The sequence below is a fragment of the Enhydra lutris genome, unplaced genomic scaffold, assembly GCF_002288905.1.
Source record: "Enhydra lutris kenyoni isolate GAN:26980312 unplaced genomic scaffold, ASM228890v2 scaffoldscaffold14, whole genome shotgun sequence".
In the NCBI taxonomy this organism is placed as follows: domain Eukaryota; kingdom Metazoa; phylum Chordata; class Mammalia; order Carnivora; family Mustelidae; genus Enhydra; species Enhydra lutris.
This window is the reverse complement of record NW_019154098.1, coordinates 22088615-22112346: the sequence shown is the minus strand read 5'-3', so window position 1 is coordinate 22112346 and position 23732 is coordinate 22088615. Positions and strand designations below refer to the sequence as shown.

Genomic DNA, 23732 nt, shown 5'->3' with positions numbered 1-23732 from the left:
GAAGGTGGCTGAGCCTCGGCATACCCAGATCAGCCTGATACAGGAGCGGGGGTATAAAATAAGGAGCAGTGGAAGGAACAGAGCCTGGGATTCAACTCCCACTTCTGTCTCTAATACTAGATGACTTGCAGTATATATGTTTCAATTCTTACTTTTAAAAGAGAAAGCTTTTTTATGAGTTTTCTTACTCATAAAATGAGAAAGTTGGATTAGATTTCCTTGCCAAATGTCTTTAGTACGAAACTTACGTGACAACAGTATTTTACTTTCTTGTAAGTTTTGATACATGGTATCGTGACCCTGTGAGGTCAATTTTTACCATGTCCATTTTACAGATGAGCCCACTGAGTTTCAGGGGGTAGCCGACTTGTGTATACTCCTCTGTGCTAGTTCCAGGGGAAAATCAAGGACTGTGATTCCTGGTCCATCACCAACCCAACTCAAGAGGCAACCACCAGAAGGCTGTGTTGAGGACAATACCATGAGCTCTTCACCAAATCAAGCCCCTACAATAAATTCACGTAAATTCTTTGTAGGTCTTAAATTCTGGAGAAGGTTGATATTTCTCATGCCACATGAGAGCTTTTACATTCTCGACAGAAAGATACCCTTGACTTACATCTTCCCAATCATCCATGTGCCAACCATATCTCCCTTGGGGCTTTTAGATATTTCTTAAAATTCCCTTATTTTTCTTCCTAGAGGGGTAGTGAGCCCTCCTTACCTCAGGCTGAACCACCCTCGAGCAAAGCAGGGAAGGAGAGTTCTAGTCTTACCTGCCCCATCATCGTCTCCTTATACTGCTTCTTTTGGGTGACTTTGATTGGAGGCAATTTTGTCACAGCAGACACCAGGAAATTCATGAGAATGTCCTCACAGTTGGCCAGTTGGTCCACCATGTTCTTCAGGCTGGCTGGCAGGTAATGGGTGTACAGGTAGTGATAATATCTGTAAAAGCCAGATGGGTTTCAGAGGTGGCCATCATTGTAGAATCACAGGTGGTCTTCTTTGGCAGGAAACCTATACTTATTGTTTGAATCCCTAAACACATCATGGATGATGATGGCAACAGCCATCACTTATCTGGTATGTACTATATGCCAGATGATGTTCGAAACTGCTTTGCAAGGAATGTTCCCTATAATCCCCATAAGGAACCTATGATACAGGTACGATTATTATCCTTGCTTCACAGTAAGTAAAGAAGGCACAAGAGGGCCACACAGACGGAGATACTGGTTGGCCAGCCCGACTTCAGCATCAGGGTGGTTTGTCAGAAACTGAATACTGGGATGGTAAGAGAAGTTACTTACATGTAATCGGTATATCCTAACTATTGGCTTAATCAGAACCATGATCAATACTACCCTATAATATACTATTCCATTTCTGTGGGCTATAAACCATATTACTTTTACACGGTTAGAGCAAAACCCTCGTTAATCTGGTGGTCAATCATTATGGAGGACCCAAAATGAAGTTGAATTAGTTCTTACTCTACTCTTTTTTTTAAGAGGGAACATAATAGCATTTACTTATAGGAAAAAATAACTTGAAGGAATCACATTTACAGAGTGTTAGTGGCAGAGAAGAAAGGGGGAACAATGCATTTTTAAGAGGTAGGGTCTTAAGATCAAGATTCAGCCCACCTAAATGCTTATTCCTTATACATTCCAACTCTGTCCCTGAGATAGCAAGATTCTCTATTCTTTACTAAAAAAGACTAGGCAGAAGAATGGATGAAAATGACTGAGTCAGTACCGTTAACCATCTAACTCACTAATTTGGCAGTCTTACCCAAGTTCCCTGGCTTTAAAGACCAAATATATTCCAACAACTCCCAAGTGTATATCTCCAACCCTGCTGTTTTTCCAACATACCCCTTCGGATGTCTCAACATGCTCAAGACTGAACTCCTGTATTTTCCCGAATACCTAAATCCACCCATAAGGGCTTTCCCCATCTCTTGATGGCCTCTCTATCCTTCCAGTTCCTTAGGTCAAAAACAAAACAAAACAAAACAAAACAAAACAAAACAAACAAAAAAACCCTGAACCATCAAACTCTATATCCAATCTGTTAGAGCATCTTCAAAACACGTCACAATCCAATCACTACTTACCACTTCTGGCTCCCAGGTACCATCATCTTTTGCCTAGATCTCAATCACCTCCTAATAGGTCTCCCTGCTTCCACACTGCCCCCCCATATAGTCTGCTCTCAACACAGCACCCAGAGTGGATCCCTAAAATATAAAAAAGATGTCTCCACTCTGCTCAAAGCCCTGTACTGGCTCCCACGGCACTCAAAGGGGAGTGAAGTCCTCACCATGGGCAGCGAGGTCCTGCCATGTGGGGCCCCATGACCCCTCTCTCCTGCTCTCTGCTCATTCCACTCTCGGCATATTGGTCTTCCTGCTGTTCCTTCAACCTTCTGGTTCAGGGCATTTACCCAACAGTATGGCTCCGCTGTTAGCTATGCTAGAGCACTCTTCCTACAAAAATCCTCCTGGATGATTTCCTCTCCTTCTTTCTAGTCTCTGCTCTGATCTCACCTGTTCAATGGGGATTACTGGCCACCCTCGCACCTCCCCTTTACCTTCACCATTCATGATCCTTGACCTGCTTGACTTTGCCTTTCTGCTCTCTAACTCACCCCCTTAACCTATTATAGAATTATTATGAATATCGTGTCCTCCCCTTGTTGAAATGGAAAACCGACTTAGGCAAGAATTTTTTTTTTTTTTTTTAAACTCTATGGTAAATCCCAAGCACTTAGAATAATGCCCAGGGCTGCACAATGAAGTATGTACTTCTGTTGCTCTTATTCTCAATGTTTAGTACTCGATACACGTGAATGTGTCCAACTCCAGACAACCTGAAGATGTTTCTCTACCATTATTTCTGGAAATGCAGTGAGCCAGGGGTTTTACTGGTTTCAAAGACACATGCTGGCCACCCTGACAGAACGTGAACAGCGATGCAAACTAATTTCTATTAATGCTATAAAGGAGCCTTGGCCCAAGGTCCTCTTTACGCAACAGCCAGAAGCTACGAGAGAAGGAGCTAGGTAAAAGTCGACGCGCGGGACATCTGAGCTCCTCACTTGTGGTAAATAGCAGCTCCCGTCAACACCATGGAGTAGTCGTTCGTCCACTTGGACGTGTACCCCCACCGCTCCTTAGAGTTATCCCAGAAATGGCTGCGCGCGGGGTACCCCACGATCCTCTCGGGGAAGGTCTGCCACACGGTGAAGGCAAAATCCACCTGCAGGCAGAACACGAGCCAAATAAGCAATCAACAGTGTTAACAAATGTCAACAAAACATTACCTTCCCCCTGCTAATTCGTGATGCGAAATCCCAGGGTTGTTGCGAAACATTAATTCCGTGTATTCATCAGCAAATTAAACTGACTGCTTGACATTTTGCCCCGTAATTATGTACATTTTAATGTTTTCTGTTGAAGAAACTTCAGATTAGTGCAGAAACGAAAGAAGAAAAGAAACTGCTGATATGTCCTTTAGAATCTAGTTTGTTCAAGCAAAAACACAAGTCGAAAAAGCAGTTGCTGGCTTCCCCCCCTCCCCCTCTGGGGTGCACGTGACCGCTGATTCACACGAGGCACAAACGCATCTGTTTTATAAACGGGAGATTTCCTATGTACATCCAGAGCGTGAACAGACAGCAGGCAGCATGACTAGCATACAGCAAAGCTGAAGTGACTAAAATAAAAGCATCCTCTTAAGAGCAAGAGAAAAGACGTTTAAAAACCACACAAGTTTGAACAGGAATTCAGAGCAGCTATCATAGCGTTGGAAGATGCTCAGTAAAAAGGAAATCTAGAAAAAGCATCCACGATGAAAAATCACAAAGAGTAAGTGGGGAAGAGGCCAAGCGAAGCCACATAGTTATTTTATTTTTTAAAAAAAGATTTTATGGGGCGCCTGGGTGGCTCAGTGGGTTGGGCCTCTGCCTTCGGCTCAGGTCATGGTCTCAGGGTCCTGGGGTCGAGTCCCACGTCGGGCTCTCTGCTCGGCGGGGAGCCTGCTTCCCTCTCTCTCTCTGCCTGCCTCTCTACTTGTGATCTCTCTCTGTCAAATAAATAGATGGGGTCTTTAAAAAAAAAAAAAAAAGATTTTATGTATTTATTTGAGAGAGTGAGTGTGCGAGTGAGAGAGCACAAGCAGGGGGAGCAGCGGAGGGAGAGGGAGAAACAGGCTTCCCACTGAGCAGGGAGCCCGATGCAGGGCTTGATCTCAGGACCCGGGATCATCACCCGAGATGAAGGGAGATGCCTAACCGACTGAGCCACCCAGGCGCCCCAACACGAGATTATTTTAAAGGCAATGCAGGTAAGTGACTGTCCGGTGCTTATAAGAACCCAAAGTAGGTACTTCTCAAGCTGCTCAAAACTGACATTTATAATTAGCAAATAATCTGTTTTCAAAGGTGCGAGCAAATTTTGGACTTGCTATGATTGTTTGATGAATGACAGAAGTACACAGAAAGTAAAACAGAAACAAAACAGTGAAGAGTAAAACAGTAACAACACAATCATATAATGCTCATATTCATGTATGTAATACTCTGGTTACAGTACTTAAACATCTTAACTCGTGTAGTCCTCACAATATAAGCCTGTGAAGTAGGTAATTTTATAGTCTCAATGTACAGAGAGGGAAGCTAAGGCATATGGAGGTTTAAATAACTTTCCTGAGCTAGTTAAATGGCAGAGTCAAGATTTAAACCAAGCCACCTGGCTTCAAAGTTGGCACATACTGTGACCACAGTCTCCATTTTAACTGTTGCTACAGTACTGAGAACAACTGAACTCTTATACAGGTTATGCATTCGGCCTGCGAACTTCCTTATCTCTTCTCCATAAGCAATGCAGATGGAAATTTCATTTATTCCACAAATATTTCCAGTTGTGGCACTGTGGTGGTGGATGGGAATGTAGTGATGGTGCCAAGTCCAGTTTCTACCTCCCAGAGGTTGAAAAGCAATAACCATTCGTGACAGCCAACAGCGAAAACCACCCAGGTTCTATTAACTGACAAATACATAAACCAACCGTGGTATGTCCATACGACGGAGTATCATTCAGCTCCAAGAAGCAATGAAATACTGAGAATATGGGATGAGCCCTGCAAACAGCATACTGAAGGGAACCACCCACAAAAGGCCACATGTTGTAGGAAATGCCCAGAAGAAGGGAATCCGTGGAGACAAAAAAACCCCCCAAAAACCGGATGTGAGGTTCTAAAAGCTAGGGAGGGACTGATGAGTGGATATGAGTCTCCATTTAGGGTGATGAAAATGTTTTTGAATAAGACAGAACTAATGACTGCCCATCATCGTGAATGCAGTAAATGTCACTCAATTATTCGCTTTAAGATGGTTAATTTCATGTTGTGAAGTACCTCAATTAAAAGAACGAAGGAAATCAGCCAAGATTACTGGTCCCCACGCTTTCACCATATGCACATCATTCCGTTTTTGCCACATTCCCACACCATACAATCAGTTCTTTCCTATTGTTCTTTAAACTACCCATGTTTGCTCCCCACCCCCATTAGCCTCATCCTAGGTAAACCTGTCAGTGAAACCATAGGTTTGGTTGCTGGCTATACTGTTTTCTAACAAACAGTAAATATAATCGCTGAAATATGCTTGTGATGACTCACGCAGAACTACGGGGCACACACCATCCTTCAGGAACACTGGCCTGAGGGATCTGTGAGAAGGTCCTTTTATCTCTGAATCCTTTGGGTCTAGAAGTCACTTTTTGTGAACAGTCACATATTCAAATTTTTATGAAAATTTAGTTTGGCCCTCTAACTCAAGTTAAGAGAGCCTTAAGACTATAGCTTGCCCTCCTCCCAAATGGAGACATCCAGAAAAAAGGTAGGGTGTTGGAAAATACGTTAAGGAAATCTGCTGGGGGGCACCCAGGTGGCTCAGTGGGTTAAAGCCTCTGCCTTCAGCTCAGGTCACGATCTCAGGGTCCTGGGATCGAGCCCCACATCGGGCTCTCTGCTCAGCAGGGAGCCTGCTTCCCCCTCTCTCTCTGCCTGCCTCTCTGCCTACTTGTGATCTCTGTCAAATAAATAATCTTAAAAAAAAAAAAAGAAGAAGAAAATCTGTTGAGGCACAGGGCATCTCAAAGCCAGCAGCAGGGGAGTGGACAATGTTTGCCGGAAGATGGAAATTGGGTTGTGATAAGCCACACGCCATCATCACTGGGACTCGAAGGGACGGTATCTCACGCAGCCCATCGTCAAACAATCAGCCCGGCTATCAACGCTCTTTGGGGTTTTCCATGGTTCTTTGAAAAGGAAACACATGCCCTGACAACTCCTAGAGAACCCGATGGAGTTTTTTTCATCACATGAATTTCTTACTATCTCAAAGCTGTTTCAAGTCATTTCAAAGGAACTCAAAAGTAAATTCAGATAAAACTACGATTCTTGTGATAGTTCCGCTTTCCCGAAGATCATTAACACATCAAAGGAGGCAAAGGTCAGCTTACAGCCTTTTCTCTTAAAAACCAACATCTGTTTTCTTTTGAGTTTGCAGCAATCCAGATAAATGTAAGTAACTCTGACCAACTATATCTAATACCCTTTACAGAATGTTTAAATGTTTTAAAAAATCTACCCTTAACGCTACAGAGAGGCATTTAAACAAGCGGAGACTCCTTAGAGAGGAAATAAAACGAACCACCATCTATTTTCACTTAAAAAAAAGGAGAAGTCGGGGCCCCTGGGTGGCTCAGTGGGTTAAAGCCTCTGCCTTCGGCTCAGGTCGTGATCTCAGGGTTCTGGGATCGAGCCCCGCATCGGACTCTCTGCTCAGCGGGGAGCCTGCTTCCTCCTCTCTCTCTGCCTGCCTCTCTGCCTACTTGTGATCTCTGTCTGTCAAATAAATAAATAAAATCTTAAAAAAAAAAAAAAAAGGAGAAGTCCTCTGTCCTTGGCCATCTTACGTGAACCATCACTCCAGGATCAGCAGGCAAAACCGAAGCAGACCACCAGCCTCTTAAATCTACATATCGCTTTCCATCCACACTGACTTCTAATTACTTCACAGAGGTCACACGTTCCTCCCAGCACGTACCCAGCGGCTGGAATCACTCGTGTTGGTGAAGAAATTCACCCGCCCCATGGAAACTTCACAGAGATCTGACTGTGGGACAGGGGAAGACACTACTCTCGAGTGGGGACTGTTTGCTTCCTTTCTGCCCAGGGGAAAACGTAAGCTGCGTGAGGACCTGACGTCATGGGAAAAGGACTTAAATATATGCCATCGCTGTCCTGTTCTGGCGATGGGCTACTCTCCCTGTGTTTCCCGCCAAGGCCTACTTCGGAGGGCTGTGGATGGCACAGCCCCGGCTTCCTGACAGGCTGCTGGCGGACTGGGTCAGGTCACTGGGAATCACCTGCAGGAAAACGGAGGTGGGACAGAGAGCGAGAGGCCGGAGTATTTCTCCCCGGCTCCCTCCTAAGTTTGACACCAGAGTTGCAGGCGGTCACCACATCCCTCCGTGGTCACAGGTCCCATAGGGCAGGCCCCCAGTTCCAACATTTAGAGACTCTGAAGCACTAATTTCCTTCAGAGCTGGGGGTGGGAGCTGCTGCCTTTTCTAGCCAGTCTCCAGGTACCTCGAGGTCCTTAACCCCATCCTAAGTCATCTGAAATCCCTTTGCTGGAATCGCCTGACCTGAATGCCGTGTGCCACTAGGACGTGGAGGGCTACGGGCAGGAACCGCGTTGTCAGAGGAACCGGGCACCGAGACCAGAACACAGAGATTCCTTGACAGATACTTGGGGAGTAAATGTGCTCCTCGGATGCCCGCTCCCTGGCAGGAAGCAGCAGAAACGTGTCAGCTGGTGTCCCCCACCCCGCAGTCCCTGGCTGCCGTTCCCTCTGAACACGAGACCTATCTTCTCCCCCCTGACTCTGAACCCCTTTCTCCTGCGGACTTGCACTGGGCACTACTGGCCGCACAGCCACACTTTAACTCCCTCAGTGTGCAGCCCTTCAATCATTCATTCACTGAGTGTTTACAGAGCCTGGGCTGCAGAGAAAGCATTCTACCAAGGGGAGGCCCAGGGCATTTTTGTCCTGCACAGAACGTCTGTGAATTTCGAGAAAAAGACGGTGGGACTGTTAGCCTAGGTTGACACCAAGTGCCGGCCACGTGAACTGGCGTCCAGGAAAGGGCATGCTGGTAAGCGTGGAAGTTCAAACAGAAGAGAAAATGATTATGAATAAGAGGGGAAAAGAAAGGGAAAGCTGCAAGTAGCTCGGACTCCACGCTTTTTAGCAGCCACCGTTAATAATGCATTTCGGATATACAACATTTTTATAGAACTGTCTCTGGTTCCCCTTGATGGTTTAAAGTAAGGTTTCTGAGAATCAATACTCCTTTGAGTTGTAAAAAATGGTTTCCTATCATATCTCTCTCTCCTCCTCTCTCTCTCTCTCCTCCTCACACGTTCTTTGTGCAATCTCATGTTTGGCACAAATACCCGAACCCCTGAAATAGCAAGGGTCTCCCGTCTCAGTCTTGAAGTGCAACCGTTTGCTCTCGTGTGGGTGAAAGAAAATGAGCACTTTAAACCGAGCAGAGAGGCTGCCTTCAGAACCCAGAACAGTGTACCCTAAGAAAGGCAGCACACAGCCACAGGCATTCAGATCACTGGGGAAGGATGGGCTGATTGCTCTGTGCCGTGGTCTCAAGATGACGCTAAGCAGGTGCTCCCTACTCTTCTGGGTTCTGCTGTGCTGTTTAGAACAAAAGGAGGGCAGGCAGGAGGGAGAGGTCAGGCACAGCCATGCAAACAAGGCGCCAATTAGCAGAGATAACGGAGGGGATAATGCCCTCTTCCGGGAGCCAGGTGGTGGCGAGGTGCTCACAGGAACTCGGTTCATTATAACCGACTCTGTGGGAAGTTTTTTGTTTTTTGGGTTTTTTTAAAGATTTTATTTATTTATTTGACAGACAGAGATCACAAGTAGGCAGAAAGGGAGGCAGAGAGAGAGGGGGAAGCAGGCTCCCTGCTGAGCAGAGAGCCCAATGTGGGGATCGATCCCAGGACCCTGGGATCATGACCTGAGCCGAAGGCAGAGGCTTAACCCACTGAGCCACCCAGGCGACCCTCCATAGGAAGTTTTGAAAAAGGTTTTCAAGTGGTCATGGCCTGGGCAAAACAAATGCTAGCACCTTGGGGTCTGGGGCAACTGCCTGAAGACCCCCCACCCCACCCCACTCCTCAGGCGGGGGCGCTTACCTCCGTGGTTGAAAGCACAGTGTCCTCATCGAGGCTGAGCACGGCGTCTGTGACAATGTTGTCATAGGGCAGGAAACGGCTGCTCATAACCTGGGAGTGGGAGGAAAGGAGGCAACAGGGAAGGAATGAAGGAAAAGAGAGGTAAACTTAGAGACCTCTTTTCAGGAAAAGTCCCCCATCCTCACCTTTGAAAAGAATGTTCTGCCACCACGTCCCCCCTCAATGTTGAAGACGTCCATTTCCCATCAGTGTGGAGCCATTTGTTCTACCATTATTGGGCGCCTACTGTGTACAGACACCTTGCTAGACAAAGGGGAGTACACAAAGGTGAGTAAGACATATTCTCTGGTCTCAGAGGAGCTCACAGTCCACGGAGACGTCCAGATGCAGACGGTCTGTCCTAGTCTGCTGTGTAGACAATAGCAGGGAAGCAGAAGGTGCGGCAGCCAGCCGCCTGCAAGGGCAGATGGAGGCCTTGTAGAAGAAAGACATTGGAGTAGGACTTGATGGACAGGAATTCACCAGATTTAAACAGAAGTGAGGCAGAAACAGGGCTCAGCGGGTATGAAGGCACAGGGGAGAGAACCGGCACTCTGAGGCCTGGAGAGAGTGGATGGATGGAGCTGGGAGTCCAAGTGTGGCGCACACGCCACTGGAAGGCCATGTTGTTTTAGGAGGTGTGTAGAAAAACATTTATAAAAATTCTCTTTACCGATGTTAGCATAGAGTAGAAAAAAATATACATGCCTGTATCAGCAGCTACAGCAGGAACAGGTAGTAGTAAAGTTATTTAAAAATCACCTCACTGGGGCGCCTGGGTGGCTCAGTGGGTTAAGCCTCTGCCTTCGGCCCAGGTCATGATCCCAGAGTCCTGGGATCGAGCCCCACATCGGGCTCTCTGCTCGGCAGGGAGCCTGCTTCCTCCTCTCTCTCTGCCTGCCTCTCTGCCTGCTTGTGATCTCTCTCTCTGTCAAATAAATAAATTAAATCTTTAAAAAAAAAATCACCTCACTTAGACAAAAAGCAAGCCGATTTATAGCCAAATACTAAATACAAAATAGCACATGTGGAATATGGATTTAGCGAACTGTGAAGGTAAGTGTACGAATAAAGTTTGGGCAACTCCAGCATAAGGCATGGTGAGGTGTGTGCGGGTGTGTCCGGGGTGAGGGCTTTGGGGATGAGAGGACCCACTGGAAAAATTAAGACCAGACAGACTTCGGGTCAGTCGGTTAAGCGTCTGACTCTTGGTTTCAGCTCAGGTCAGGATCTTAGGGTCTTGAGATTGAGCCCCGCCTGGGGCTCTGTGCTCAGTGTGGAATTTGCTTCGGATTCTCTCTCTCTATCCCTCTGCCCCTCCCCCTGCTCGTGTTCTCTCTCTCTCTCAAATAAATAATCTTAAAAAAAAAAAAAAGACTAGAGAGACTTCTCTGTGACAGTCACACCTTGAGCCTCTGTGTTGAACGTACCGCAGAATGACTAACCATGACAATGGTAAGAATAACTAACATTGGAAAAACATCTCCTATGTGCCAGGCATGTTCCAAGTTCTTTATACACATTATCATGTTTCTCTTTTATAATAAACCCATTTTATGGCCAAGCAAGCTAAGGCATAGAAAGTTTAGGTGTCTTGCTCCGGATGGACCCACCAGCATTTCATCCCCATTGGTGAGGTTCTGTAGAGCATGTCTGCCACCATGTGACACCTGTCTCAGGTTCGAGAAGGACCTCAAAAGTGAATGGTGGGGGGGCGCCTGGGTGGCTCAGTTGGTTAAGCAACTGCCTTCGGCTCAGGTCGTGGTCCTGGAGTCCTGGGACAGAGTCCCACATCAGGCTCCCAGCTCCATGGGGAGTCTGCCTCTCCCTCTGTCCTCCCCTCTCATGCTCTCTCACTGTGTCTCTCTCAAATAAATAAAATTAAAAAAAAAAAAAAAAAAGTGAATGGCGGGGGGGACATCAGGCAACCTCATATTCACTCTGGAAGTTTTATCAACAGTAGCCTCTCTACATTCGCACTTGGAGGCCGAGAGAAAAGACACATTTGCCACCCCTTCTCAAGGCACAGAGGTCAGGGAATGCAGCAGTTAGACAATGGAGACAAAGGGGAAAGGGAGACCCTTAACCGGGCTGCCTAGGGTATGCTCTCCACAAATCTGAGGACCCCCAGCCCCAAGAAGCTCAAGCCTGTATTTACAACAACAAGCCAGCTGACCTATGAGATTCCATTTTCACGGCCGCGAAGCTACTGGAGGGCTTCTGACATTAAAGGATGGGAAGTGCCCACTATTTTCCATCTCTGGGAGCTCCAGGGCTGTATCTACAGCGTAAATGGCTCCAGGGTCTGCTCCTACACATCTGTCAGCTGGGTCAAGTTTTCTTTTCCTTTCTCAGGCTTTCAAAATGAAATAAAATATAAAGCGATCAGCAACCCCATATACACGGTGCTCAGAAATCTCAGCCCGAAGCAACTCTCCTGATACTGTTTACATGTCCGCAGACTAACACAGAAACCATTAACTGCCAGCTTAGTGATGCCCTGACCTTTCCCTTGTTAAGTCTACGGGGGAGAGCTGCACAGACGAGGCCTATACATTCAAAACGGAATTTTGCAGCCAAAGCAGCAAACACATCCACTCCAAACTCAAGGCTAGATATGGAAAGGTACATACAATGGGGAAAGAGCAGGACCTATGACTTCCTCCCCATTATGCTCCCAACCGCTGGTTTCATAAAAGGATCCATTTCCTTTTTCTGAACCTGCTTCATCAACAGAGGTTAGGAGCCCATCACCCAGCCACTTCCAATTCTAGTGTTGAAATGAGACACTTTCTTCCAAATACCTTGCCTCAGCCACATTCCAAAAGTTGATGGTTTAACAGGAAAGGAACTGGTGTACTCAGAAAGTCAATCCTGAGTGAAATGGGTTTTGCTTCTTAGCTCACGTAAGAAATATTTAGCTACCATATACCAGCTCAACCCCTTCTAGAATTAGCAAACATGGATAGAAAATGATCAAGATGCAAGAAGTTTATTGTCTAATGGGGAGTATGAGAAATATCCCTAAGTAATTATACAAAGCACAGTAAGAGTTAACTTGTATCCAGCACCCACTGTGTGTATCCACACTTCTGAGTGCATTTCCAAGTCTAGTGTTGTGCCATTTGATCTTTTAGCAATTCTGTTTTAGGTATTATGATTGCTTCCATTTATTAAAGGAGGAATCAAGGCACAGAGCCTTAAATAACTCATTTTTGAGCCCATGATACAAACTGTAACGTTCCAGTGCCTCCCAGAAGAGTAGCGGACATTTGGCGTCTCCTGGGTGCATCACAGGCCCAGGGCTAAGCACCTGTAATGCACTGTCTCACTGACTCCTCCAAAAGGGCCCAAGTCTGTACCAAGGTTCCCCCAAAAACAGAGCCTGAAGCAATACTTAATTAAACGCAAATGCTTTACTAGGTGGTGAGTCCCAGGGCAGTGAGAGTGAGGGAAGAGGAATGGCCCACTGGAATCAGTGGCCAACGTGGAGTCTAGGACCCAGCAAATGGCCAGAAGCCCAGACACAGGTACGGCTGGGAGAATGTACGCCACTTGATCTTAGCCAAAAGGCCGAGAAGCGATCGATATGGCTGGAAGAATGTTAAGTCTCTTACAAGCTACATCTATTTGAGCCCCCATCTTGTACACAAAGAAACTGGGACTACTCACAGAATGAAAGTAAAAAAATCAGTCATTGAATCTGTGTGTAAAAACGCAATACTAACCACAGAAGTCAGAATTACCCCCAGTCAGCCTAACTAGACCCTGTTTCAATTTCCTGACATATTCCAAGGAAGACTTATCTACCAGAAGAAGATCTAGACACCCATGGAAGCACAAAAAAACCCCCCAAAAAACAAAAAAATAACAACAACAAAAAACCAATGAATTCCCAAGTCCAATGTCAACAGCATCCATCTGAGCACTGTCTGGGACCTTGGGCACTGGCAATGTGGAGACGGACATATGGGATCGTAGGCAGGAGATTTCTGTGTGCCATCCCTTTTGTGAAACCGCATCTATAGTGAGATGGGTTTCGTAAGGGTAAGTAGGACCCACGCTGAGAAGGTGATTTTCTAATTCCCACCTTCACTCAGGAAATGCTTACAAAGCAGTTCTTGGATAACCACGCTGCTCGACTCCAGCCCCTGTGAATGCTGGGGCTTTCTGGGTCCCATCGCACACGGTATTCCAACATACGGCACAGGGCGCAGCGCAGAGCAGCCGGGCACACGTTGGAAATGAATAGATAATGCACTCAACCCCCTGGCCCTCGTGACAGCTGTAATTCTCACCGCGTCACGCTGAACTACGGGAGACTGCTACCTGTAGTAACCCAAATGATGATTTTTGAATGGTTTCACCTAACTGATATTTTTTACTCTGGCTCGAAGATGTTTTACTTAGTGTGAGACCATCTCCCAAGACCTGCTTTCACGGGTACTGACCAAGGATGTCTCTTAGATGACATGTTTCACCAATCTGTTCCATTTAGTAGCAGCTAATTTCTTCACAACAGATACGATCTACAAGAAAGCAACGAGCAGAAGCTGGAGAAAAAAGAACTCACCCATGGCTGCCCAGAGCAGAAGAAGGAGGTAGCACGGAATAGGGGCTTCAAGAATGCATGGAAATTTTGATAACAAAGAGAAAGCTTTGAGAAGGGATGGTCAAGACTTACAGCAAAAGGGAAAGACGAGAATTAGAGGCAGGAAGGGACACAGTACAATTTAAAGAAGTGTGAGTGATCAAGTTTGGTGAGAGGACAGGGTCTGGGTGGGGGAAGCGATGAGAGAGAAGAGGACTGGCAAGGCTGACCAAGGCCAGATTACACATGGCCTCAAATGTGAATTTCAAGCATTAGCAAACAGAGTCCCTTAAGGCTGAGAGACGATCAGATCATTCAGTTCTAGGCAAAATGAACTGGAGGATGAGCAAGGGAACGGCTAGGCAGCACACGCGCGTCCCTGGTGGAGACACCCAAATGGAATTAAAGTGCAGATGTCCTCTTCAAGATTAATGTGAGGACAAGCCACTATTCTGAAAGACACAACTGATACGGACGAACCAGCTAAACAAACCTAAGACGTGACCGCCATCAGCAGCTTTGTCTCGATTCTCATCATTCATACGAGAATCACTAATGCCAGGCCCCGAATGCATCGCACCCTAGCAGCAGCAGCCCTAGGGATATGTGTCATTACTTCTGTTCTGTAGACGAGGAGGAAACCGACGGTCAGAGAAGGAAAGTATATGCGGGGCCACAGATCCCCTCCAGAGGTGGTGTTAGGTCCCACGGTTCCCCAATTTGAGAACCGACAGCTGTCAAAGCTGAGGCTTTTCAGGGACGCAGATAATTTTAGAAAAAGGAATCCAGAGCCAGACACTCAGTCTGGAGCCAACGCCCACAGAGAAACTAACACCCCAGGGCAGCTCTGCCCTTCCCTTCCTACCTTGCTTTCTCCTTCAATGACGACGACAGGCACAGCCGTGGCGGGCCAGCGGTGTTTGGCTGGTAGGGGCTTGTCACAGTTCCACAGAACTATGATCTGAAAGAGACAAGGGGCAAGAGACGGCTCGGCTTGGTGAGGCTGGCTTTCGTTGAGGCTTCCACCCCAATTCCCTCTCAGAGACAGAAAGAGACCTAAGCAAAGCAGAGAGGCAGACATCAAACTTGAATTTTAAAGAGAGCCCCCCCCCCCCCCACCAACACCATCTCCAGAACCTGGTCACCTCAACCACTAGAGAGAGAGGACCAAAAGAGTAACCTGAAAAAAACTACATCGAGGGGGGGGCAGGAGAAAGCTGGGGAGAAAAGAAGTCAATTTCAGAGTTGCTGAATCTTAAAAAAGTAGGTTCTTTCATTCTGACATCGTTCGATGAGCAACGAAACAATGACCAAATTAAATAAAAATGGGTAACGAGCTCTGGAACATTGGCTAGGAAGCAGTGCTTCTGCGGGCACTGTGGGAGAGAGAAGAGAATCCGAGATGGAACCGGTACGGTGAGCTCATGATTTGGATTCTCCAGAATGGCTGCTGATTTTGTGACTTCTCGATAAATGTGTTCGGTTCAGAAAGGCATACTTCAACAGGTTTTAACTGTTTCCAAGTTTGTAAGCCTTTTTGTACAACCTGATATACAAATCACAATGCCACTGTGGAAAAGTGTATGGGAGGGAGACTGATTGGGAAAATCCTGTAACAGACAGAGTCTTCTCATTTTATACTGAAGTCACGGGTGCTATGAGAGAAAAGTGGACACCTCCTGACACCGGCAAGTTTGCTTCTTCTGTCGAAACTTCGTCTTCTGTTTGGCATTTCTGAGGTTACTTTAACATTCTGACGTTTAAAAACAAAATAACGGGGGCGCCTGGGTGGCTCAGTGGCTTAAGCCTCTGCCTTCTGCTCAGGTCATGATCTCAGGGTCCTGGCATTGACCCCCACATCGGGCTCTCTGCTCAGCTGGGAGCCTGCTTCCCTTCCTCTCTCTCTCTGCCTACTTGTGATCTCTGTCAAGTAAATAAATAAAATCTTAAAAAAAAATAAAAACAAAATAACGTCTTTACGCATTCTTTAAAGAACGTGTTGGTATGTATGTTTCAACTTTACCCCAGCGAAACATCTCTCTGTAACCCACCCCTTACCCGTGCTGAATTTCACTTCCAAGAACCGTCGGCTACGTCGATAGGTTGATGAAAAGGGAGTAAGGCACGACAAGAGAAAGGGGAGGAACGGGGCCTGATGCTGAGTGAGTCCCAGGGCATGGAGGAGCGTGGAGCAGGGAAGAGCGGGGGTCTCTGGTGGGCGGAGCTGGAGGCGGCGGGGGCTGCGGTCCGCCCCCACCCTCCCACTCACTTGGGCACCCACCCTCCCACTCACCTGGGCACAGTACTGGGATTTGGCGGCAGCCACGAGAAGCTTCAACACTGGCTGGGACTGGGAGACCAGGGGGGTCACCGCATGGATGACCGCAGTGAATTTGGAGGGGGGCTTTAAACCTGAAACAGAAGCGGGAGAGGAGCCCAATGAAACCCTAGAAAACAACACTCAGAAAACCATTCCTCCTTGCTCCATTGCCTCGCCCTGAAGCTAACCGTCCCGCCTCGCATATTTTCCCTTCGCCTCTCCTGTCCGGACGGACGGAACAAAAACAAGGTGAAAAGCAGCTAGTTAACTGTTGCCTGAGACCTTGATAACTTACAGCTTCATGTCCATCTGGAGGTTCTTCCTCTGACAGCCCAATCCTCCCCCGGCGGATGCACCTCTGATCTCCCTGTGGGACCCAAAGTCTGAACACACCCCCCACCCCCCATCACTCTCTACTCCCAGCAGAATCTCCTCCAGCCACTGACATCTTAAGGTGGATTTAAGGAAACGGGCTCTCTCCTGGGTATCTGAATAGCTCTTATTCTTCATAATGGAGTTAAGGTTTTTTTTTTCCCTTTTTTTTGGCCTGATTAATCCTATTTCCAATAATGACCAGCAAGTGACAAAGGTTCAAGGAACAGCATCCAGAGCCCCACTGTCTAGGTGGGAATCCCCGTGCCCATTGGTGGTGGGATCTTCCCCTCCGGGTCTCCACAGCAGGGAAGTGGGCCTGAGGGTCAAGAGCATCAAACCCATGGGGCTGCTAGAACGGAATGATAGGAGTAAGTGCATACCAGGCAATCAGAACAGGACCCAGCAAACAGCAAGTGCTCAATATGTGTTTGCAGGTAGCCCTCACCCCCATCATCATTATTCTGGAGCAGAAGCTCTTTTGTGGGCGCTGACATAATCTGAAGGAAAAAAGGGCATGACCCTGACCTCCATCGGCTGCGCGCTCTGAAGCCCTGGGTGGAAACGTGTGAAACAAGTAGGAGCCACGGAACAGAAAGCAGCGAGATGGCTTCTCCCCCCGAAGGAGGTTTTCCAGAAGAACTCACTAAGAAACTGGAGACACACTTAAAAGCTTTTTAAAAACTTCACTAGTTCAGGGGCGCCTGGGTGGCTCAGTGGGTTAAGCCTCTGCCTTCGGCTCAGGTCATGGTCTCAGGGTCCTGGGATCGAGTCCCGCATCAGGCTCTCTGCTCGGCGGGGAGCCTGCTTCCTCCTCTCCCTTTCTCTGCCTGCCTCTCTGCCTTCTTGTGATCTCTTTCTGTCAAATAAATAAAATCTTTAAAAAAAAAAAAAAAAAAAACTTCACTAGTTCAGACCCAGGAATTTTGCATTTTGGTAGCGTCAATGCAAACCAGAGTGTGCAGTGACATTCGAGTTAAGCTTTGATGTCGAGAGAATAAAGGCAGGAACCAGACAATGTCTACTAAAGGATTCTGCGAGTGTTTTGTAGAGCAAATGAGATCGTCCAATTGGTACCTTAATTGCACATTAGAAAGAAGCTGACTTCTCCACTTTCTAGATATGCATGCAAAACTTTGCCAAAGAAGAAGAAATAGGATGGAGGGGTTTCCTTTCTCCTGGTGAGGACAAGTCATCATGTCTACATTTTCCTGTACTAGTTTAGGAAGCACTATGTGCACACTTCTAACATGCTACCTCCACATGGAGATCTCACTGCTCTGCAGGAAATATACAGGCATTTTTATTGAGTATGGCCTTATTCTGAAAATTACCAAATTCTAAATACATCACCCTATGTGGGCCATTCAATGCTTTTATTTATTTTTTAAAAAATTAATAAATATGTTTATTGATATTCATATATTGTATATGTTTACCTATACCCAGTGTATACCTATTTCATGTCTTTCTGGTAAAGTGTTGGCAGATTTTAAATCAAGTAGAAAAGTATACAGATTTTTTTTTTACTTAACATATTTTATTTAGACAAAATATTTGGAAAGGTCCATGTGTAAGTATCATGTCTATCAGAGAATTAGAAGCTGGATATCAGTAGTTAAAATACAAGGGAAGGAAATACAGATTTATAAGCAGAAATTTGACCTATTTTCTATATGTAATTTTGTAGCAGGGTATTAAAGTAAAATCTGATAAACACATATATGTGTGTATGTATCTATTTCTTTCTTTTTATCATTCCATCTAGGCATATGATTTCCACACATGCACAAAATGGCCTTAAATTTTGGAAACTACATAACTAAAAAGAGTATGAGTGTAATAAGGGAGAATATAGAGTAATCCAGAAGGCTAAAATAAGAAACTCTGGTATTACATAGAATCAATTATAAACAATAATCTAAAATACCAAAATATAAAAGAAATGATTAAATCAATCTAAGGAGAGATGAAATTTAAAGTAAAAAGAGGAATTCTTATTGCTTCATGAAGTTTTACTTTTTCAATGCTTTTAAAACAGTCCCCATAGTATGTTTGGTTTGGCTTAAAGGGTTCTTTGTCACTGGTTGGTATTTTAGGCCATGACTTCTTTTTAAGTTTCTTTTTATCAGTTTTAACATGCACAACTCAAAAAAAAAAAAAAAAGGTGAGATTGTTATGGAGAATATCGGGACAGGGTGGAAAATCTAGAGTCTTTTTCCCACAACGACTTGAAAGATGCTTTACTTTCCCAGAGTTTCTCCAGTTCAGAACTGTGAATGGGGGAGAAATGTCAAAGATCTTCCAAATGCTAGCACAAGCCGGGCTCCATGCACAGAGTACCTATGGCAGTAATAGCCTTTTGGAGAGCTTAGTGCCTCTGTCCATTCTCTTCGCCCCATTATGATAAGACAAAGAAAATCGCTTGAGAGCAAAGACTGTATCTCATCTGACTTTTTATTTCTATCACCTTGCACTGCATTAACGGAGCACATAAGACAACGCACAATAAATGTTAAATAGATGAACAGAGTTGTCTCTTGTCATCCATTCTTCAATCTTTCTCCTTCCCCTTTATTAATTCAATTTTTCTTTGGTAGGAGAGAGAAAAGTTGAGATTGCAGAAAAAAAAATAGGGAGAGCTCTCCTGCTTCCATTTCATATACAAGGAGACGTGAAATTATAGCAAACCCACTGTCATGTTCAAAATGATCTGTAATTTGGGGAGCCTATTTCTCACAAAGGAAGAGTTTCCTGTATGTGAGGTCCAGCTGCTCAGATAAGAAAGGAGTTTTTTCCTTTTGCAATGCTCTGCTGCATTTATAATTCTTGAGTCTGGTACACCAGTAAGGATAGGTCTCTAGACAGCCATCTCCAGTGGAGGCTGGTAGAAAGACCCTGCTACAGGATGGAGAAACCAAGGGCCTTTGAAGTCCCTGGACAACATCTGGAGGACAAAAAAGGGGCGGCGCTCTGGAAGGAACTCACTTACCTAAATTAGCATAGTAGTAAGGAAAGTCTCCCAGATAGGATGAATACTGTGGTAGTACGAACAGTCCTCCAGGATGTTTGTTCCATATTAAACTGTTACGTGATATGTGCTTGAATATTCTGTCCTGAATAATCTAGAAGGTAAAAACACAGGACGTGGTGAGGAGGAGACCTTGATGGTATCTGGTAAGCAGCATGTTCAGTCCCAGTGTGAGGAACGATAACCCTCCGAGTAGTGACTCTATCCCCAGATTCCCCACTGATACAAGTGTCCCGGACACGGACAGAGTGACGGAGCAGTGGAAGAGAGTGGGAGAGAGAAAGAGATGCATGACAGCTAATCAAATTTCCTAATTCAACTTCAGTTTTACCATAAATTCCACCTTGTCTTTCTATGATAATAAGTACGTTCTCTTTTCAAAGCAGAGTGCGTAGAACAGCTTCCTTGATGGCTGAGCATTTAGCTGTGGTTCTAGATCCATGCCAGGAAGATCTGTTCTCGGTCCATAGAGATGTGCAGGAAGAGACCAGGCTGGGAGGGGCCAGAAAGCATGGAACATTCTAGAAACTGTTGAAGTTCCGATCTGTTCCTTTCATTGAGGAGGCAGATTTATCTGTCATATTTCATTTTCCTTTCAAAGTCAATTGTAGGACTTTGGGGTATTAGTTAGCTGAAGTTTTTCTACATTTCTTCTCAAAGAGCAGCGAGTTAACAATTGCTCAAAACATCTCACATAACAGAACAAGAACCATGGCATATGAAGACTAATAGCCATGCTAGTTCATTAGTTTCTTTGGACTTTGGGACCTCGCAGATCATTAAATTCTACATTTAGAGTCAAACATTCTCCCATCCCGAATCATTTGTCAGATGAACGTGATTAGTCCACTTTACAGATTTCTCTCTGTGACTTTCAAACTCTTGTAATTATACCATCCACTCATTAAGATATGATTTCGCAAATAATTAACTTGATACAGGATTTCATGTTTGCAGAGATTTTTTTCCTGTACTAAAAAAAAAAAAAGAAAGAAAGAAAGAAAGAAAGAAAGAAAGAAAGAAAGAAAGAAAAAAAGACTGCATGTCTGTCAAGAGATTTAAGACCTAAATCATTATTTTCAGGGCCCCATTTACTGCAATGTGACTTTCAGTAAAGACCATTTTCAATGAAACTTTATCATTTAAGGTTATTAATACAACCATCTCATCCCACATAGTGATAGGTAAGTAATAAAGTGAGCTACATTTATTTTTGCAAACCTTATCATGTTTACATTTCTTAATGAGAGAGAAAGAAGGAAGCAAGGAGGTAATTTGGAAGAACTCAAATATTTTAGTTTAATGATTTCTGCATTTTTCTCTTTCCCCCAGATCAAAACTGTTTATATGGCTAGGTAGAAGTTTCTGATTTGGTGGAGAGTTTAGGAACCTAGCTAAAACACTAACATTTACTTTCTGTGGGACAACAGAGATGTGTTAAAATGCTATTGTCTAGGCATTAATTATGAGAAACTTCTTGTGGTTGTGAAGGGTTTTCACATGGCGAGCAATTTCACTTCAAATACCGTTTATCCTAGTTTTATGTTATTTATATCTTCTAAATCTACTATCTATTTTCCCTTATAGCTTTTCATTTAGATCCACTTTTTTAGCTTTCTGAATTTATGTACTTTCCAACATGTGGTCACTTAAATGAATTCGGATACCAAGACACAGAATAAATTGGAAGTAGATGGCATCATAAATCTGATACATATACAAATGACATGTATCTAAGGGATGCCACAAAACGGGTCACCATCTTTCAGGAGAATCTTCCTCATTGTCATACTCTTTCTGGCTCAGCAGCACAACATTGTTATTGTTTCAAATTCAAGGATACAACAAGTTTTGGTATTCTTCTGAGATAGCAATGAGCATGTCACACTCTCTTCAAATGAATCTCGATAGGAAGGTATCAGCAAAGGTACAAGGGCCATTGCAAATATTTAATTTAACCTGGGTCAAGCAATTTGCCACTTTTATGTCTCACTTTCCTCATTTGTAATAAAACAATAAAATATCACATAAATTATAATCACCTCTCAGAATTTGTTAGGAGTAGCCGCCTAAGTTTTTACACTTAAGACTTAACCTTTTTGCCTTAAAAATAACTTTCATTCCTGCATTCATTTTCTAGGCATAGATTTTTCCACTTTACACCACTATAATATCACAGATATTATCTATCATAGGTATCTTTCCATATTAATAGTATTTGTGGGTTACTTATCCTCAACGACCAACAACAGTGTAATTTTTTCATGCAAAACAATGGCTATATTTGTGAATTAAAATTTTCCACATCTAGAAATGATACTTTAGGAGTCTGTCAATGTGTACAAATATTTTTAAGGCTGTTTATACGTATTGACAAACATTTTCTAAAGGGTTTATAACAACTTGCCTTCTCAGAAGTCTGAAAGAGTATGGACCTCATTTCACCAAACAGAAAAGTTGTTGTCCCTCTCCTAATGTCCCAGTCTCCCTACTGCTACCCTGGACAGCTCCCAGGATCCTTTCAGAGTACTAGAGCTCACTCTTTATTGTTGTGGAAGAAGACAACACACGTAGAACCTGGACATCTCTACGGCCATAAGGAAAATCAACAACAACATAAACACAGACACGTGTACACGCACAGTACAAAAGCTTTTCATTATAGATGGAACTGGCACCCTTGAGAAGGATAATATTTCTCAGTGATACGAATTCAAAGGGAAGAATGACAGCCTCCTTATTTTTCTTTTTTATGCACCATCTGTTTTATGAATAATGGACTACTGGTTACAGGTTACTGTCATTCTGTGTGGCCCTGACTTGGTCTTTTGACCAACGCAAGGCTGCCTCACACACGCGGAGCCACCATATGCCACCTCACTTTGAGCCAAAGCATTCTCTTTCCATTATCTCCCTGACTTTAATATTCCACTACACAACAGCATCAGCAATACCAAGGTTGGAATGTGCATTGTTAGGTAACTGGAGAGGAAAAAAATTGGAGCATACTTCACAAAACTCCATTAAAAATGTGCTGTCCAAACTACCATTAGTTCTTTCCACACATTATTACAATCTTGTGCACTTTTCTTTCACTCACCTTGATTCTGACTGAGCTCCCATGGTTCAATCATTAGTGTCAGGCTGCTGCTGTGTAATATTCTGACAAACAATGGGATGTATGAAGGAACGCTGTCTTTGCAACATTTTATCACTGTCCCCATCATTACTTCTCAGTTTGCATACACACACAAACACACAAAAATAGAGCTCCAAAGAGCCTAGCTCTGATTCAGTAACTCCTTAATTCCAAGATGCAGAATTAGGAAGCTTCTAGCAGACCACATTCCAAGTATGACAGAGTACAGCACACTGTAATGTACTGAGTACTTGACATTGGCATTAGAGAGAAGGGGTCCTGCTTCCAGTAGTGTCTAAGCATCACCTACAACACGAAGGCTCATATTCTCCAAACACCAAGTCATCCTCTTCCTGTAGCCTACAGTATAGCAAACAAGGAAGAAAAACCCAGTGTTTCAGAGTCTGAGTGTAGAACATCCTGAAAGCAAAGGATCCTCAAATCTACATGGTCTAAGGGTAACTCTGAATTATCCTCATAACTTAGGAGCTCCAGCACAGACTGACCTCTATCATCTAAGTTCTAAGCCAGGTAGCCATTTTTGATATGAGATACTTAAGTCTTTGTCATAAACACGTTGGCTTTATTTGTGTATGCAGATGGCATTTTCTGTTATGTTCTCTGCTTTTCTATTTACATTGAATTCTGGGGTAATCTGAGTTCTGAATTAAAAAGGGAAACTGGATGGTATCTTTCATGCATTTCGGTTGAAGGGTCAAACTGTTACAATCCAATCTTGGAACAATATAAGGAGATTTGACAGTTGCTATAAATTTGAATGAAGTATATGGTTCATAGTTGTTTTCAAAACAACGGTGTCGCTGAAGAACTGGATGGCTTAAATCCAAGGGGAAGAAGGCCTTTCCAGCACAGAGATGACAACAACTTGACTTGAGATTCTATGCTGATGACTATAACACATCTAACTGTTCTTACAGGATAA

The 23732-nt window shown here is 44.5% G+C and overlaps 1 protein-coding gene across 1 annotated transcript in view; it reads right to left on the bottom strand.

The window, feature by feature from the left end:
* Window positions 1-23732, bottom strand: part of LOC111146555 (exostosin-1) — a 327562-nt gene that overhangs the window by 2555 nt on the left and 301275 nt on the right. The window contains exons 5-10 of the mRNA XM_022502143.1: window positions 19612-19744; window positions 16221-16339; window positions 14793-14888; window positions 9298-9387; window positions 3106-3266; window positions 777-948 (exon numbers count right to left, since the gene is read on the bottom strand). Coding sequence (XP_022357851.1) covers window positions 777-948; window positions 3106-3266; window positions 9298-9387; window positions 14793-14888; window positions 16221-16339; window positions 19612-19744 — 771 coding nt within the window. The remainder of the gene's footprint in view (window positions 1-776; window positions 949-3105; window positions 3267-9297; window positions 9388-14792; window positions 14889-16220; window positions 16340-19611; window positions 19745-23732) is intronic.